The sequence below is a fragment of the Alosa alosa genome, chromosome 24 (assembly GCF_017589495.1).
Source record: "Alosa alosa isolate M-15738 ecotype Scorff River chromosome 24, AALO_Geno_1.1, whole genome shotgun sequence".
Classification (NCBI taxonomy): Eukaryota; Metazoa; Chordata; class Actinopteri; order Clupeiformes; family Clupeidae; genus Alosa; species Alosa alosa.
This window is the reverse complement of record NC_063212.1, coordinates 18211727-18231425: the sequence shown is the minus strand read 5'-3', so window position 1 is coordinate 18231425 and position 19699 is coordinate 18211727. Positions and strand designations below refer to the sequence as shown.

General features: G+C 41.0%; 1 protein-coding gene and 1 long non-coding RNA gene across 2 annotated transcripts; both read right to left on the bottom strand.

Moving 5' to 3' along the window:
- Positions 1–43: 43 nt before the first annotated feature.
- Positions 44–8978, bottom strand: si:dkey-85k7.11 (endonuclease domain-containing 1 protein). Its single transcript, XM_048236529.1, has 3 exons — positions 8885–8978; positions 4940–5335; positions 44–1299 (listed from the first exon to the last, which is right to left on the bottom strand). Exons 1-3 carry the CDS (start codon positions 8885–8887, stop codon positions 703–705), a joined length of 996 nt encoding a protein of 331 aa, XP_048092486.1. The 5' UTR covers positions 8888–8978; the 3' UTR covers positions 44–702.
- An 8437-nt stretch (positions 8979–17415) lies between these two features.
- Positions 17416–18725, bottom strand: LOC125289793. Its single transcript, XR_007192700.1, has 3 exons — positions 18611–18725; positions 18066–18132; positions 17416–17453 (listed from the first exon to the last, which is right to left on the bottom strand). It is a non-coding gene; the product is annotated as an uncharacterized LOC125289793 (long non-coding RNA).
- Positions 18726–19699: the final 974 nt, after the last annotated feature.

Below are 19699 nucleotides of genomic sequence, written 5' to 3'. Positions count from 1 at the left end.
AATATGAAACCTGCCGCTTGCCGCTGGCTAATGTGATCCCCCCCTAGGAGAAAATCTTTGATGTTTTCTGATGAAGGTCTGACTGACCGAAACATCAGCTCATTAAACCGGTTGGTCCATTAAGTGAGCAGTGTTGCATTGTTTCTCTTATTCACATCATAGTCAATCCAGGAAATGTTTTCAGTGTCTTGACAAGAAAAATTCCCACTGCACCTTTAAAGGAGGTTGTACATTTAAAGGTGAGGACTACAATCAACATAAACACTATGGACACAGACCCATAAACATTTCCAGCCAGTCAACTTACTGAAGTGAAGAACAGAAGTCCATTGACAGTGCTGGAATTGCTCAGGACTTGCAGCTCTAGATAGATATGCAAATTCTGCTCACACATTCTAACTGTGCATTACGTCATTCCATTTACTTACTATCAGAAATGTCTTCCCTCATAGAACCACATAATAATTTTTCATTTGTATACTTGTGAGGTTAAAACAATGATACAACTGGGTACATTATGAAGAAAATAGTCTCAGAAATTGTATAAATGGATGTAGGTGAGATGGCCATGCCATAGTTTTAAAACGCAATAGAATAGTGTTGCAAAGACAATTAAAATCCACATTGTTCAAGTGGCTCAAAGTTCAGATTTCTCTCTCTCCCCCTCTTTCTCTGTCTCTCACTCTCACTCACAAACAAACACTATTTCTTCTTCTTGGCTGTGTTCTCTGACACGCAGTCTCTGTGGAAGAGCGCCAGGTCAGATTCCATGCCCATGTGGTTCTTCAGGAGGCTCTCCAGAGTCTTCAGTGGCACCTCCAGCACGGCCTGTCCACCCTGGTTGAGTCCATACGCCGCGTAGGTGGGGAACATGAAGCGCACCTCGTACGGGGCGTTGCGGTCGTACCGCGGGCAGCAGTACGCCGACCACACCTGATTCGGGACGGCCAACCGGGTCTCTTTCCCCCTGTGGATGCTGAGCCCGGAGACGGTCACCCCAGTGACCACGTAGGCGGGTCCGAGGCAGAAGTTGTTGAGGCGGCGGCGGACCACATGCGTGTAGGTGGTCCAGGGCCCCTCCAGGAAGTCGACGATCAGCGGCACCACGTTGGTGAGCGTGTAGGTGGAGGCCTTGTCGGGGCTGCTGGACTGGTGCTGGTCAGGGTTGAGCGGGCCGCGCTCGTACTCTACGGCGTCGGTGTAGTCGGTCAGCAGCGCCTGGCTCTCCTCAATGAGCGGGTCGGCGTCGTCACTAAGGGCCAGCGTCCGCATGTTTCCGTTCTCGTTTGCAGAAGCTAACTGAGAGAAAACACAAGAAGGCCACAGGTCACTCATATACCTTATACCAGAGACTTTCTAATGAGGAGACACAGCACTCAAAAAATCCTCCATAGAAATGCATGGGCTTAGTTTGTAACGCCAATATGGCAGTTGTCTCACGATATCACACCCCTTCCGCTGCGCAAACGCCGACACGTGAATACATTGAGCCAATCTTGTGCTGTGTTTGTGAATACATTGAACCAATAATGTGGTGTGTTGTTGAAGACATCTTGCCAATCATGTGTTGTGAATTGAGCCAATCTTGTGCTGTGTTGTGAATACATTGAGCCAATCTTGTGCTGTGTTGTGAATACATTGAGCCAATCTTGTGCTGTGTTGTGAATACATTGAGCCAATCTTGTGCTGTGTTGTGAATACATTGAGCCAATCTTGTGCTGTGTTGTGAATACATTGAGCCAATCTTGTGCTGTGTTGTGAATACATTGAGCCAATCTTGTGCTGTGTTGTGAATACATTGAGCCAATCTTGTGCTGTGTTGTGAATACATTGAGCCAATCTTGTGCTGTGTTGTGAATACATTGAGCCAATCTTGTGCTGTGTTGTGAATACATTGAGCCAATCTTGTGCTGTGTTGTGAATACATTGAGCCAATCTTGTGCTGTGTTGTGAATACATTGAGCCAATCTTGTGCTGTGTTGTGAATACATTGAGCCAATCTTGTGCTGTGTTGTGAATACATTGAGCCAATCTTGTGCTGTGTTGTGAATACATTGAGCCAATCTTGTGCTGGCGGGAATACATTGAGCCAATCTTGTGCTGTGTTGTGAATACATTGAGCCAATAATGTGGTGTGTTGTGAAGACATCTTGCCAATCATGTGTTGTGATCTCGCCGCTGGAGCAAGATTGGTGTCGTGAAGCCTTGCGCACGTGCATTTCTGCCGAAATGGATGCCCGATGAGTGCGCAAAACTCGTTGCAATATGCCCGCCGAGTGGAGGAACTTGCCTAAAAGGACTTTGCTTATACTACTACTTCTAGAACTACTACTTCTAGAACCATTGTTCATTAGCCTGACGAGCCAGACCCACATTAAAATGTAGGGTCTGGGCCAGGGCTCGAAATTAACTTTTTTTCTCAGGGTCCCGCAGCTGTCCCGAATTCTACTTGGCACTGTCCCGGACTTAAACACCAGTGTCCCAAATTCAAGTTCTTGTTTTTTCCCATTCTACATAATAAACAGCATAATGATCAGTAACTTGCATCCCTTAATTAACTCGTTCTGGTCCACCATGTCAGTTCTGAACAATTTATTAAAGACACATTTTTATTAACATTAATCATCTGCTGTTTCATGCTTATTCACACTTATTTTCAGATATTGCGCTTTTGGCTCTTTTTTGAGGTTGCACTAGACGTTCATTGTCCATCGTTTTGACGGACAGGGTTGTAAAACATTCCGTCAATAATCTATTTTCACGTGTCTTTAATTTCAATGTCAGTTTGGTGTGAGATCATGGCCACAGATCTCAGTGAAAAACAATAAGTAGCGTGGAAATTACCACAAAGCTGTCAGATAGGCTACTCTCCTGCCACGCTGTCGCCCTCTTGTGCACACTCAAATGCGCTCCCAATTAAATTAAGTAGCAAAGCCGTGAAGCTAGATCTGCTGCAACTATGTATCTTGATGTAACAAGCTGTTTTGACATTGTAAACGCTCTCTAAGAAGAGTGTAAAGCAGTTTGCAGTAGCCTAAAGTTAACCACAACGCCGCCTATTGCTGGAAAAATAGCGAGCGCCTGGTCTAAAGTCGCATACCGGATCTATGATAAACTAATAAATGCTCGGCGGGTCGGATTAAAGTGCTATGGGTCAGAAGTTTGGACACCCCTAGCCTTAGAACTGCCACAGCTTAAATGTCAAATGCTAACTTAAATAACTGTTTTCATTGTTATAGGCTACCTTGCAACACTATCTTTTGTCAAATCGCATATTCGCGGTAGGCCTAGGCTATTTAGCTCAGCATGATATTGGTGACGTTTGTCTGTCACTGACAGAAAACACGTAGTCAGAGAGGGCTGTCACCTCGTTTTTTAGAACACCAGTGTAACCTTAGGCCTGCACTATCAGTAAAAATGTTCACAATGTCATGAAAACAAATGCCATTTACCTGCCTGCTAGTTAGGTAAGTTAAATTATTTAGGTAGATAGTAGGTAGATGATGATAACTAACAGTTGGAATGGCTCTAAATGTTTGCTAGCAGTTATGTTAACTATGTTAACAAAGATAATAATGCTAACCAAGTTACTTAACTTGGTAGCAGTTTTGTTTTAAATGTTAATAATGTTAATGTTGTTAACTATGCTAACCATGTGACTTAGCTAACTTATCTTATCATTTTTAGCAGTTATGTTAACTATGCTAACTAGCATGCTAACAATGATAGCTCAGTAACATGGTTACCATAGTTAACTTAGCTAATCATTTTTAGTAGTTTTGCTAAAAATGTTAGCAATGCTAACATGCTAACCATATTACTTAGCTAACTGAGCTAATCATTTTTAGCAGTTTTGCTAAAAATGCTAACCATGCTAACTAGCTACAGTGGGTAGGAGTTATAGTTGATGACAAGTAACAGTTACAATGGCTGAACAGTTAAAAAGTTCAGTAGTTTAAAGAGTTAAATTGTTTAACAGTGAAATATTGTAGTGAGGACTTTTATTTTGAAACAGTTTTTGGCAGAGGAAGCAGTTGAACAGGGTGTATAGTCTTGTTTGTAGCCAGTTTGTATGCTTAAAGCCTGAGACTGGCAGTTGATCCAGGTGGCCTGGCCACCTGCCACAGGATTCTAATTGCTTAACAGCTCTACTGTGATGTCATCAGCCCATGTTATGTCTATGGGGAAATTTTGAACAGTTTTTAATTAATAGTTTAAAAAGTATAAAAGTTACAAAGCTGAAAAATACATAGCACTCTTGTCCTAAGTAAGACCTACGTAACATAGTTTGAATGAAGTTTCTACGTTAAACGGTTCAAGCTGCATTAAATGCGTTAGAAGAAGAAGAAGAAGAAGCCTAGGAAGAACAGTACAGTGCATTTTCATGCACTGTAATTAAACTTTAAAAGTGGGCACATCTAAATCCATACTCACAATCTTGAAATATCCACAGCTTAATAAAGTTGAGCTTTGAACATTGTGTTAGACCTTGAAGGCCTACTACATTCTCATATCCATATAGACAGCATACACAGAATGTATTAGTCCGTACAAAAAACATCAATATCACCATATTTAAAGCACTGTGATGAGTGTTCAAATAAAACGGGCGAGCTATCTAACTGAAAGCCAACAGACCTGCCCTATAAATGAATACCAGCAGCAGCGGAGTGAACACTGAAAGACTGGACATAGACAACAATACATAAAAGCAGCTTTAAATCACCACACATACAAATTAAAATTAAAAGCCCCTATTTAAATCCTAATTAGAGTAATAAACCACATCAGAGACATCTAAAGGCCTGGGTATGCTTCTGAGGATACAGCCATATGGCATACAATCGTGCACATTGGTGTCAACAAAGTCTACTGCTTTTGCGGATACAACTCTCAGCAACACAAGCTGTGTCGCTGCCACTAGCTGTCATTCACTAACCTGTGGTTCATACATCCATGGCGTGTCCATGCGACTCCTGCCGTCCGTCTTCTTGAATGTGTACGCCGAGAAGACGGCCGAGCGATGTCTGGCGTCGTATAGGGTGGCGTACCGCGGCTTGTCATCGTAGCGCTGGCATATCCTTCGTAGGCTACCTCCTCGGATGCCCGTGGGTGCCGTGCGCATGTAAAAGAACTGGCTGCACTCTTTGAAGCTGTCCGACACCGCCGCCCCTGCCAGACGCACACCTACAGACAGGTGCAGAGCCAGAAGCGAGAGCCACCAGAGAGGCATGTGGAGGCGGAGGAAGGAACCAGGTCTGTGGAGGGGGCTACCATCAGGGGACGTGACGGAGGAAGACCCACAGTGAAGACAGCCGACTGGCAGCAGGACCAGCTAGGCAAAGATGAGAGATACTGAGACAATGGAAGGCCAATAAAAACCTCCATGCAGATGTATCCTCTTCAGCCAGCCAAAAGGCAAATGAGACTAGAGAGAGGCAATGTGCAGTGTGCAGATTAGCAGCACTGTGTATGGCCTAAGGTCGATGTGCCACAGTGGTTCTGGGAGGAGTTTGTTATAAACTTTTCATAAGCAGGACAAGGACGACAGTTTTGAGATTGCTCTCTAATTTTGCACTTTAATGTTATCTCCTGGTAGCATATGCAACAATACAAGCAATGGTCTGCATTTTCTGTGCAGGTTGGTCTGGAATTGTAGAACAAATAAATAAACTGCAAATAAAGTATAACCATAAAACAGATGCCCCAGCCCCATGCCGGTGACTTAGACCGCTCTATGGTGTTTTAAGCCCCCAACGTTGTCTTCTAGGCAGCGCTGCCATCGAGACAACGTTGGGGGTTTAAAACACCAAGAAACACTTAGACCATTTTAAACTTGTAATTTGAAGTAGGCGTAGTTGCTCTGTAATGTTAATCATACAGTATGGACTTGCTTTTGCCTGGTAAAGAGTATACAAAACAATCAGTGTTATGATGACTGTTTTGAAAGATCTACTCTACAAATAACCATAACAATAAAAAATAAATGTCATAATGCCAAATGACACTGCATGAACATATTTATGGAGTCATATAGAGTTGAATTCACCCATTTCTCCATGTATGTGGAAAAGGAGAAGATTGTTGGATCTGAATTCCTGTAAGATCAAGGCATTCATGCAATGTGTAATAATGACTGGGATGGTGATTAGGAAGATATATTGCCATCCTTTGGCACAAAAAAGCATTGCAGCAGACTATCACATGTAGATGATAAACAATAATTTTCCCTCATATGACTTCTGACAATGCCTGTTCTGGATCCACTACAAAAGCAACACATGCTGAGGTTGAGCAAGAGTCTGGCGTACTGTACTGGTGGGTCCCCAAGAACTCCTCACAACCAATCAAGTGCAGACTCTGGTTTGGTTTGGCAACTTTCGTCACAAATGTAAGAACTTTACAAAAGCATACAGAGACATTGATAGACATTGTATACATTACATTGAAATTTGTGTTGTATGTCTCAAAAATAAACAAAAAATCACCCATTTTAAGTACTACTTTGTCAGATCTAATATCCTGAAGACTTCACAAATGTAATGCCAAACATCAGCATGTTCCAAACAAATAGGCCTACAGGCACTTTGCGTGTCTTACCATGTAGCTCACCTTATCTGTTGGCTTGAACACTAAAAAAAAAATATGGGTCACGACTAAATGAACATAGGAAATTGTGAGTCTCCTAGGCCAGATCAGTTAAGAACCACTGGTTTAGAGTAATATAAATGAAATATGTAGGTCTATTTGGAACATGCTGATGTTTGGCATTACATTTGTGAAGTGTTCAGGATATTAGATCTGACAAAGTAGTACTTAAAATGGGTGATGTTTTATTTATTTTTTTACCCACAAGCTCTGCGACCCACCCAGAATGGTTCTGCGACCCACTTTTGGGTCCTGACCCACCAGTTAAGAAACACTGCTCTAAACCACCTTCTGTAAACCAACTGTATACAACAGTCTACACAGCACTATATTTCTTGTCTATGCACCACCTGTCTATACATTGTATATCACATTGCACTCTTCTACTTTTTTGCACTTCTGGTTAGACACAAACTGCATTTCGTTGTCTTTGTACTCTGCACAATGACAATAAAGTTCTAATCTAATCTAATCTAATCTAATCTAATCTAATCCAAATTCATCAAAATCTAATCTAATACCAAATTCATCAAAATGAATGAATGTCTGAAGCGGTTCTTGACAATCATAAATTGCAGTGCCTCCCATGATGGGATTTCATGAAATCGTACACGTAAAGTGTCTGCGGTTTAGAACATCTCATCACAAAATATTGGGGATTGAAACACATTTTTGCATTTACGTTTTTCAGTAGGACACACTATACCACAAATGAGTGGTTATTGGCTGGGTTGATGTGGCTATTTGAGACATACAACACAAATTTCGTCATCTTGAGCGAAACCGTAAATATGGTTTTCAGCCATGGCTTTAGTGTTGGCTCAATATTGGGGGGCGGGGGGGGCATGCAATGTATACAATGTCTCTGCAACTGCTGTTGTCAGTTGTAGAGTTCTTACATTTGTGACATTACATTTGTGATGTGGCCAAAGTTGCCAAACCAAACCAGTCTGCACTTGACTGGTTGTGAGGAGTTCTTGGGGACCCACCAGTACAGTACACTAGACTCTTGCTCAACTTCAGCATGTAGGTGTTGCTTTTGTAGTGGCTCCAGAGCAGGCATTATCAGAAGTCATATATAGGGAAAGTTAATGTTTCTCATCTACAGTACATGTGATAGTCTGCTGCAATGCCTTTTTGTGCCAAAGGATGGCAATATATCTTCCTAACCACCATCCCCGTCATTTTTACACATTGCATGAATGCCTTGATCTAATAGTAATTCAGATCCAACAATCTTCTCCTTTTCCACATACATGTCAGGGGGAGAAATGGGAAATTCTGTCTTGTGTATAGGTGAATTCAACTCTATATGACTCCATAATTATGGTTTCATGCAGTGTCATTTGGCATATGACATTTATTTGTATTATTATGATTGTTTTGAAAGATCTACTCTACAAATAGTCATCATAACACTGATTGTATACTCTTTACCAGAGCACCATACTGTATGATTGACATTACAAATTACAAGTTTGAAAGTCTACCATCATTTCAAAGTAAACTAGGCCTACTAAAGTATAAGTATAAGTATAAGTATATATACTCTTTTGATCCCGTGAGGGAAATTTTGGTCTCTGCATTTATCCCAATCCGTGAATTAGTGAAACACACACAGCACATAGTGTACACACAGTGAGGTGAAGCACACACTAAATCCGGCGCAGTGAGCTGCCTGCATCAACAGCCGGCGCCGGGGAGCAGTGAGGGGTTAGGTGCCTTGCTCAAGGGCACTTCAGCCGTGCCTACTGGTCGGGTTCGAACCGGCAACCCTCCGGTTACAGGTCCGAAGTGCTAACCAGTAGGCCACGGCTGCCCCTAAAGTAAACTACAAGGCAACATTTTAATCATTCCCCCAGGATCTCTTTAGTTTCATAATGACTTCAATCAGACATGAAATGGCGACCATGCTTATTTAGAAACAAAATGATTAATGAATGAGTTTATTTGACGACATGCAAACCAATCCAATGCAAGGTTTCTCTGCTTCGTCTGCTGTACCTTGGGGTGGCACTTGTCATTGCAGAAACGTATATATTTCTTTCCTCATTGTGATTCGTGACACATGCACTCAAAGCATTGGCTTGTCTTTCTTACATATTAATCTATGCATTCAAGGCTCTGTTCCTTGATAATGTAAGTGATCTGATCCTCCATACCCTCCCACTGAAAACAAAAATCCCCCACCCAACCAATCTCAGTTAAAGATGGAGAAGAAATCAGTCATCCTCACCATCCTCGGTAGCCTCTAGCTTGGTGTCCTTGCAAAATGGGGGTGTGCTGAACACATTGGGGTCTGCCCTGAAGATGTTGTTGAAGTAGCTTTTCAAAAGAAGACAGATGTGCTATGCATGCTACAATATGTTTAATAGACAGTCATTTCCTTGCTTTGCCACAAGAGAGAGAGTACAGAGGGGGAACAAACTGGCACATGCACTGAGATAACTGGGGAAAGAAAACAGGAGCTGCAGTGATGTCTTTTCCATATGGTTAGAAGGGATGGAATTATTAATCTAGCTAAATTAATAACATTCAATGAACTGATTTGATGTAAGGATGGTTTTTGTGATTCTGTATTTCATCACAAATGGACTGTGGATTCTTTAAACTGATTAATGTAAGGCTTAAGGCCTTTATTCAGTGAGCAGACATGCCCACATTTTGTTGTCAAAATGGAAAGAAATATTGGTGTGTGTGCTTTTTTCCCCAAATGTAAACAATTTTGAAAAATATTGCTTAAATATAAATGGTTAAATGTTGTTCTATATATCTTAAATATACTTTCCTGCCCATGGCTATTGATGTGGCATTGATGTCTATGTGTGTGTAGATAGGTGTGTGTGTGTGTGAATTCCCCTCAGCTAATCTGGTCCCTCTGTCTTTGGCATGACATTGCTAACACCAGCATCTTGCATGTGCAGGGTAGGTTTTGTTTTTTTGAAATCAGATAAAAGCCTGTGCACCATGGGAACGTCTGATGTCTGATACACTGCTGGGCCTAAAAGGTTCATCACGAAAGGAGAGAAAGATTGTGGTGAAATCTGCATCAAAGTGATTTCCACGTTGTCACAGCACCTGTGAATTTAAGTCTAAATAAGCAGGGCCAACTTGACGCTCCATACTGAAGATTGTAGACTACACCACACAGAGATTTTTTACATGGTCAAAAATGGAAAACATAAAATGTGAAATGTTTTGATTTTCATTTTTTTCTAATGTATGACCCCTACACCAGGGGTGGTTTCATGCGGCCCCCCAAATGTTTTGGGTAGGAAGGGAAAATTTGAAGAAAAAAAGATATCCACATCCATTTTTACAATGTGTAATAAGCAATATGTCTATGGTATGATATATTGATTAAACCTACATGTACCACTACAAACCATCCTTAGGAAGGAAGAGGCTGAAAAAAAATGACATTGTAGGATATTTCAAAAGGGAAAAAGCAACATATTACAGCAGTGCATGGTTTGTATTTGTTTGCTCATGAGGTTATAGTAATGGAGTATATCATCAAACAACACTCTTACACCCATGCAGAAAATGACCACGACGATCTCCACGAGGTCTCATTCCAACAGATTCGGCCCATTGCCTAATATGAGTTTGACACCCCTGACACATTCTAGCAGTCGTGCTACGCCCCTGCAATACGGTAAAGTACTTTTAAGATGCACGTGGCTTGCTAGAACATGTAAGCCTACAGTAGGTCTTAGTTATGACTTTAAGTTTCTTACTAACATCACAATATCCAGTCACTTGTGAGTGTGTGTATACGTGTTTGTTTGTGTGTGTGCGTGCGTGCGTACATGTTTGTTTGTGTGCGTGTGTGCATGTATGTACGTGTGCAAGTGCGTGTGTGTGTGTAGTGTTGACACAGAGAAAAGCATGCGGTTATCTTCAAAGTTGGCTTCTCTTCAGCAGATTTACAAAGATGTTCATATCCTACCACGATAAGTCAACCGGAAACGTCACAAATGTCTTTGCTGTTGTAGCCAGAGATGTTGTGCCATTTTTAAAATGCTGTTTTAATAACTGTATGGAGAAACACAAGCCTCCCCACCACGACAAGGTAACAAAAGGGGAGTTTTTTTTTTGTTTTTATATCCAGCCTGGATCCTCGACCCCTTCTCTGTGGCTCTTGGTTCTGGCACCCCCTATATCAGTTCCTGGTTTATGCTTTGCTTAGTTCTTCCCCTCTGGGTCATCATCTGATAAATCAGGCAACTGTGAGTTTGTACAGCTAGTACCACGACATTCTGTGCAAGGGAGTCCATGTTTTTTGCATGTGCATCTCTTTGTGCTGCAGTCTTTCTTGCAACTACAGCAGACTACATCTAATATTTGTTAGGCTCATTGGTCATTATTGGCATAAATCTCTCCCATGCCACCCCCAGTCTTTTGGGTCCATACCTTCACTTCCCCCTTTCCACTCCATCATTTGGTAAAAGACCCGAAGACTATGGAACTTTGCAGCTGTTGACGTTGGAGGAGAGATTGAGGTTCCACTGGAGATGAGTTTTGAGTTACTTTAGTACAGAATCGCCTGTATCTTAGCATATCCAGTGAGTCATCCTTTAATTCAGAATCGCCTGGTTAATATTATTATTGTAATGATGCTATTCATAAATAATGAGCTGTAAAGTAACTCAGACTTTAACAAAAAAATTTTTTTTAAAGGATATCGACTAATTATCGTTATCGTCAAAATCCCAAAAAATATCGAGATATTATTTTTTGTCCATATCGCCCACCCCTAATATCCAGTGATTCATCCTTTAATACAGAATCGCCTGTATCTTAGCATATCCAGTGAGTCATCCTTTAATACAGAATCGCCTGTATCTTAGCATATCCAGTGATTCATCCTTTAATACAGAATCGCCTGTATCTTAGCATATCCAGTGATTCATCCTTTAATACAGAATCGCCTGTATCTTAGCATATCCAGTGATTCATCCTTTAGTACAGAATCGCCTGTATCTTAGCATATCCAGTGATTCATCCTTTAGTACAGAATCGCCTGTATCTTAGCATATCCACTGATTCATCCTTTTCGCCCCCATACAGTGATACTAGAGCTTTTTCACCTGCTGCAATGATGATGCCTTTTCCCACATTTTCCTGTGACTGGCTGAACACCTTAGCTTGTTTGAGAAAGCTAGTGTCGTTCTTTACTTTTTTCAGGGCCATTCCCTTTCCTATGCCAAATAGATGAAATCACAGCCTAAAATGGCATGGATAAAGAGGAGATTGTCACACACCTTGGGACCCAGTAAAACCGTCATCTGCTTTATGCACCATATCTGTCTTGTGTTTGTTGCTTTCTTTGGTTCTGGTGCCAGAAACAGCTCCTGTGCATTCACATCAGCATGATGCAACAAGAGTACTAGCAAGTCTGTGTCATCACCTACTAAGACTGTGTCTTTTGTTCTTGCAGAGGCAATGGCAGTTTGGACAATGAGCACATATGCATCGTGCTTTGCATGGTCTGTGATACACCCAGCCCTCTCAAGTTCAGGCTCGGACTGGTAATCTGTACAACCGGGCAAATGCCCGGTGGGCCGGACCACATGTGTTTTTTTTTTATTTTTTAAAGTTATTTAGCCTATTTGCGGCCCGTCATGTAGGCATAGGCCTAGCCTATGCAGTTGCATCCATTTGGCTTGGGGGGGTCATTTTGTCCTCTTCATGACAGGTTCAGTGTGTGTTACGATCGCGCCCCCCCTGGCCCACCCCTCAAGTGGATTTGTCCAAGCAGCCGCTAGGTTTGTGGGGAAATAAAGCCAACGAGTGCATGGTAGCCTAGGCTGCATAAGTGCCCTCCGCTGGCTGGTGTTCACATCATCACAGTTTAACCTCTGGTAGGCTATCACCACAAGTGCCTACTATATCCTACTAAATGTTTTTGCCCAAGTTTGTGTGCCGTCATCACATTTTGCAAAATCAGGCTACCTTCGTTACCTACCAGTTGATAGCCTACTTTTTACCTGCATCGACTCGCGATTGATTGTGCATCTAATGTAACACTCATCTTGTCACGCCTTGTTGCTGCGCTGTTGTCCCATGTGGAATTTCAGATTTTCTGATCATTTGGATTTTTTCATTTATAGGACTGAACTTGTTACTGACATTTGGACTGTTTCTGGCCATGGACTGTTTTCCCCTGGACTTCCTGTTGTTGTTTTTTTTTACGCATTCATTTGAATTTCTGCTCTGCCTTTGCCTGCTGAATTTTAAGCACCTGTTTTTGTTTGAAGATTGTTTTTTTTTTCAATGCACATTAAATCACAGTTAAAACTGTGACTCTCTTTGTTGTGTCCTTTTTCTGGGTCCAGCCTCTGGCCTACTGGCATAGCATCTTCATGATTACAGACAGCAGCCCTTTGTTTTGATCAATATGCTATACTAATAACACTAAACAAGATCGGACAACTGCTTGTTAGCCAGTTACAATTGAGGACCAAGTCTTAGAGATTGCTCCTTATAATAAAGTTGGTTAAGCTTAATTAATATATTAGTAATACTGTATATAACTATAGTATTGGGGACCCTTATAATAAAGTTGGTTAAGCTTAATTAGTATATAACTATTAGTCAGACGTTGAAGCGACTGAGACCAAAACTGGCTTATCACATTTATTCCTTTAGGAAAAGTTACTGTAAAACAAAACATGCCTTCAGGCACTGGCGTACATAAAACAGCATCTGCACAAGCAAAATAAAAAGAAGTACACTAAGTTGAATGGGCTATATTACATGCATCATTCATATACCATCCCTGTCAGCCCTACTAGCAATGGAGAAATGCGACATGGAATGTTCAGGTGCACAGAACGACAGTTAATTAATATTCTAAGAGACATTCATAGACGTAGACCCCTAAACATTCAGAAACTTGACCATACGGAGATAATGCATAAACATAATGCTAAACTTACTGTACATTAATTACCTGCTAGACTGAATTGCACTTTCCATAAACTAAACTACACTGAATGCATGGAAAGTTGCTATCAGAATTTACAGCTAGTCACGTAAGACTCGGTGTGTATGAACTCGTCTCGTGGTCATAATGAAAACATGAATACACTTTCTCTGTTGCTAGAATTGCACCCAAATCCTAACAATACATGTAAAGTAATATAATACAGGTGATATGTTGAAGTTTTCAACTTTTTACAGTTACAAAATTAAAACAAAGTGGGGAGTGCTTTATACAGTCAACCTACCTAATGCAAAGCATACCGCTTTATAGGCAACAACACAAGGACAAAATAGCAGAGCTGCAGTACACCGTTTCTCCAAAGGGGGCTTCAAAACACCAATCTCAATAAAGCTGCTTAATTACGGCTGCTTAATTGCTTAATTACATTGGGTTTTGAAAATTGGCCGGCGGCCCACACAACAAAAAATAATGTGTATATGTATATCAGAGGTGGGAGTAAGTGTGCACATGTGCAAGTCACAAGCAAATCTCAAGTCTTAACCTTCAAGTCTCAAGCAAGTCCAAGTCATTTTTTGTGACAGTCAAGCAAGTCAAGTCAAGTCATAGCTTGGGTCAAGCAAGTCAAGTCATAGCCAAATCATTGAAATTCATGATGATTTACCCATGTTTTCATTTTAAAATAAGCTACAATAGGCTAGTTATGAACTGCTGGAGTTTTATTTATAACAAACAAATAGACATTGCATTCATTCAAGCCACATAGCCTACATCTGAACGGTTTATAAAATAAGATGAAATGTATACGAATAAAAATAAATGTATTTCAAGTAGACCTATTATAAAATAGCTTATTATTGTTTCAATATGCTTCAAATATTAGGTAGCCTAAGCTACATCAAATCATGAAAATATATTCAAACAGTTCAAGTTACACCTGTCCTGATCTGTCACATCTCCAGGGAACCAATAATAGCCTATATGACACGACCTTCCGCTCTACTGCTAAACCCGCTCCTCTACTTCCGGTGTGTTAGCGTTCTGCGTTCTTCAATAGTCACTGAAGCCGACAATATGGCAGTGTTTTTCACCCGGTCACTTCAGGACTTACCTAGGATGAATTTGAACGACGTGAGTCGTATCATAGCTCTTAATTCTTCAACATCGGTGGCAATGAAGAACAAGGGTTTTAAACTGTATGTGACGAACTACATAAACAACTACGAAGGTAAGTTTACAATGTTGTTATTAGCATAGACATAAAATACATAGACGCCGCATTGGCTGCTGGAAACAAGAAATGCGGCCACCATCTTGGACCGGTCATACTCCTCGTTGTGTTGCAGCAGAAGACAGAAGATGACAGCACTGTGCAGCATGTTCCTTCTCAAATCGGCGGACCATACTTGGGGGATTTACTTTTCACAAGTAAGATTTAACATAACCGTACTATTGGTTGTATTTTGTGAATAGAATATTACCATAGAGCTGAGAAGGAGCAATCCCAGATAGCAAAATGTATTTGGCCCGGATCCGGCCCAGATCCACCTTCAGATCTGGGCCGGATTCGCAAAACGGACCTGGGCGGTGTCTTTTAACAACGGGCCAATATCGCTCGCGCATCCGCTTTCATGATCTGGCACGGCTCTGAACCGGATGTGTTTTTATTTCCGGATCCGGGCCAAATGTGCAAATTATCGGATCTGGATCCGACCAGATAAGGTTCGAAATGTGTGCTTATTTGGGCCAATTGTGCACTTTATCATAATGATCTGGGCCAGATGAGTGTTTGATAGTGGCGATTGCGGCCCTTATTTGGGCCAAATGTGCACTTTATCATAATGATCTGGGCCAGATCCAGATCAGATGAGTATTCGATAGTGCCGATTATGCCCCTTATTTGGGCCAAATGCGGACCAGCTCATTTTACGTCTGGCACCCATTTGTACTATATAGTCAATGTCACTAACAAATCAAGGAGTTACAGTATTTGTTCAGAATTTCAAGCTTTAAAAAGTTAAGATTGTCAAATGTATAAAGGATTACTAATAAAGCTTTTAAACAGTAACATCCAATACCCCTAGTTGAACTCAGTAGCCAGTAGTTTGATCATGTATATTGAGTGTTAAATTATCAACATCTTGGAATAAATTATCTAAAAATCAAAACCTTGTACTAATGTATTTCAGAAAAGAAGCACAAATTCAAAATTTTACTTACTTTATTAAATTTCATTTATCACACACACTTTCCCTCTCAATTTATTACACACACATATGTAGCATGCACTGGGTGGTGGGTGGATCTTGTCCTTACTGTCCCTGTTGAGACAAGAAAGGCAAATCAGCACACATGACAATCCTTGGCTAATGCTTCCTTTACAAAAAAGACATTACTCAACATTATCAAGATAGTTACTGATTTGAGTTGAATTTGAGAATGAATGATTTGTGATGCAGTGTGTAATGCTTCCACTAGATTGGAAATGTAAAAATCTTGTTTGAGAAAGATGACAAGTCTTTGTCTTGGAACAAGAAAATTTGAAAAATGTGAAAATGGAGGGTACAAATTAGAAGACAAAGTGGAACGTCTATTTCTATCCCTGTTCAAACAATTTAAGCAAAAAAACAGCGTTCCACATTCAGCTTTTAGAGAGACAGTTATCTTTGATTATGAGTGCATCACCGGGGACTCGAATTTCCAAATGACGATTGTCCGTCATACGAATGAGAATTTTAATCCTGATAACACCTTTATGTAATATCTTTTGGTTTTTGAGTTTTAAATGTCAGAAACATAGGCTAAATAGTGCTACAAGACTTACACTTACTGAAAGGCAGGATTGCAGAGAGGGCACGCCGAATTCACGCCACCTCAACGCCTCGGTCCTGGGGCTGAAGACAGACATTTTATTAAATATCTTTTATTTTATATCCTTTATATTTTTCTGAATGACTGATATTTATGACAGCACACTTTATGCAGATTAGCCTATAGCCTAGGCCTACTATTTTTTATTACAACTCTACCTCTTTAATTCAGCTGTCTGGTTGAAGCCTGGAAATGTTGTAAACAAAGTAGCATAGTTGGCTAGTTTAGCCTATCATAGTCTACTGATTGGACTGTTCAGTTTCCCCATGTGTGTTGAAGTTTCAAGATAATACTTGTTCTCCTTGGGACAGGCCCTTTTGGGAAACGTTGGTATTGAGATGATCAGTCAACTTCAATGCAAGAGTTTTAAACAAATATGTGCAGCAATGATAGCTAATGATGCTAAGCGGATTTAATAGTAATTTAGCTAGTCGCCTTCTATCGCCCTTGCTTTCCACGATTGTGAATGTTTTATTTAAGTCACGTGTTCATTGAGCAGTTGAGGGAGGGAGAGGGAGGGAGCGAGAGAGAACGGGCAAGGAGAGGGGTTTACTTATATAATGTTTGGTAAAGTTGCACACATAGTCTACAATGAAAAGCAAGGAGAGGTATGAAATTATTATTTATTTATTTGTTTTGGACAACGTAGACTACCGATAAGTAAAGCGGGAGATGTGGGTTGCTTTTAGCCGCCGTAAAGCTGCAAAGCAGTCGCGTGAAACACTAGAAAGGGTGTGTCGCGATTCTGCCTTTTCACACCGCGACACAGTATCGTGGATATGAATGTCGCGATTTCGGGCTCGAATCGTATATCGTTACAGCCCTACTGATAACACCTTTATGTAATATATTTTGGTTTTTGAGGAAATATCAGAAACATAGGCTAAACAGTGTTACAAGACTTACACTTACTGAAAGGCAGGATTGCAGACAGGGCACGCCAATTCCACGCCACCTCAACGCCGCAGTCCTGGGGCTGAAGAGACTGGGGAGGAGGGAGAAGGCATGATTCATTCGATACTTGGATACCCGTCTGACAGTATAAAATCGTTATTTTAACATACTAACACGTATCTCACAACATAAATAACTCGCCAACATCCCAATTCGTTCCATTGTTAGGGACCTGAAACCGGTCTATACGGCTCTGTAAATTTTCATGGTGGAATACGTCGAATAAGTCGACTAATCGCTGCAGCACTACAAAGAATCTGTCACTGTTTATGTTATAACTAGATTGTAACTCTGTAAAGTGTTTTCCATTGCTGCTGCTTCAGTTTTCTCAACCACGATTACCACGAGTTTGAAAATGTTCCCTCCCGCTATGTAGCTCTAGTCAAGATGGCGCACGCTGAGGGCGAAAGATTCTAGAGTGAAATATGTATCCAGCGTTCCACGTTCAGCTTTTAGAGAGACCGTTATCTTTGATTACGAGTGCACCACCGGGGATTCGAATTTCCAAATGACGATTGTCCGTCGTACAAACGAGAATTTTAATCCCTGATAACACCTTTATGTAATATATTTTGGTTTTTGAATTTTAAATGTCAGAAACATAGGCTAAACAGTGCTACAAGACTTATGACTTATAACTTACCTTACTGAAAGGGAGGATTGCAGACAGGGCACGCCAGTCACGCCACCTGAACGCCTCAGTCCTGGGGCTGAAGAGACGGGGGCGGAGGGAGAAGGCATGATTCATTTGATACTTGGATACACGCCTAGACTGCTAACTGTATAAAATCATTATTTTAACATACAAACACGTATCTCACTACATAGAACACATCTCAATTATTTTCTGGCTTACAGAGGATGCGGTAGCGTTAAGGAATCAGGCTAGCATGCTAGCCTGGAAATTGTGAGTTAAAATCTCAGCCTAAGTTGCTCTAAGGGAGACTAGCCCTGAAGTAACAAGTAAATTGACCAAATTAAGTCGCTTCGGATAAAAAGCGTTGCTAAATTAATTTGTACATGGCTAAAATTAACATTTCATTAACCCTTGCTTACCCCAAAAGCTAACGTTAGCCAATTGTCCAAGATCAGTTTAAAGTAGCGTAAACGTCAACAGGATCCATTAACATTATATGAAAGCAAAAATAATGTATTTTATTCTAATATAGTTGAAGCAAATAGGCTTACCTGAAACAAATCAAACGAACTCTTCTTTTCACTAGCTCTCGTGTTCACCAACCGCCTCCGTTAACGTCTAACTCAGCTCTGGCTGCAGTAAGGCAGTCGACGAAATCGTAGAACTAAAAATTGGCTTGCTTTTTCACGACGGCTGGCCAGATCAGTTGTGACTGTGCTTCCCGCCCCTGGTGTCTGATCCGGGTCAATGTCTCCATCCACGACAGTAAAACAGAGGTGACAGTTACACGGATTTGCCAGTTTGAAGGCGGAGTCTGTCCGGAGTCTACTGCTATCTTTGATATTACTGTATGAAAATCGTAGCCATCTAGCTAGGCTATGTTTACTCGGTGTTCACCCGGCTATGAACTGAGACTTGATAAGTCATATTCCATAACACTGACTTAGATTACAACTGACACAAGAAGGCTATTGTAGAAATAAATCATACTAGATTTGGCCGGCGAATTTTACACAAGTGGCACAAGTTGCCACTATTGGGCAATCGCTAGCTGCTACTTGTAGCCTAAGTGTGTTGGTGGTAGCCTCACTATTTCCTGAATAAAGTAACTTATCAATAGCTCAACTTCTTTATTTATCAAGTCGCTTAGCCAGACAAGCTACACTTTTCTTGTCATGTGAAATTAGCACAATTTAAAGTAGCTTCCTATGTAGTGAACTAGCCTACTGCTGTGTTTGTGTTAGGCTACTAATACATTTGACTGGGTGGTAGTTTTGTGTAGCGTTTTATTCATGGCAGAGTAACTGATAGTTTAGCTCACTAAAATTTCGAAGTAGCTTGCCCAACACTGTATTTATTCACATGTCATTTACCCTAACAAGAATAAGATGCCTCTCAAATTCCTTTTCATTCATTTATTTATTATTTTGTATCTCTCCAGAACAACTGCCTTGTTCAAGAAGACTGTGAATGAACTGAACGGTCTCCTCACACCCCTGGAACTGAGGAAGGTGCAGCTCTTCATTGCAGTACTGCAGGGCATCTGCTACACTGTGACTGAATGTTTGATTTATGAGCTCCACCTTCATCACCTGCATTCGCCACTCTGTGTCCCATTTTCCCATCGTCTGGTTGACTCA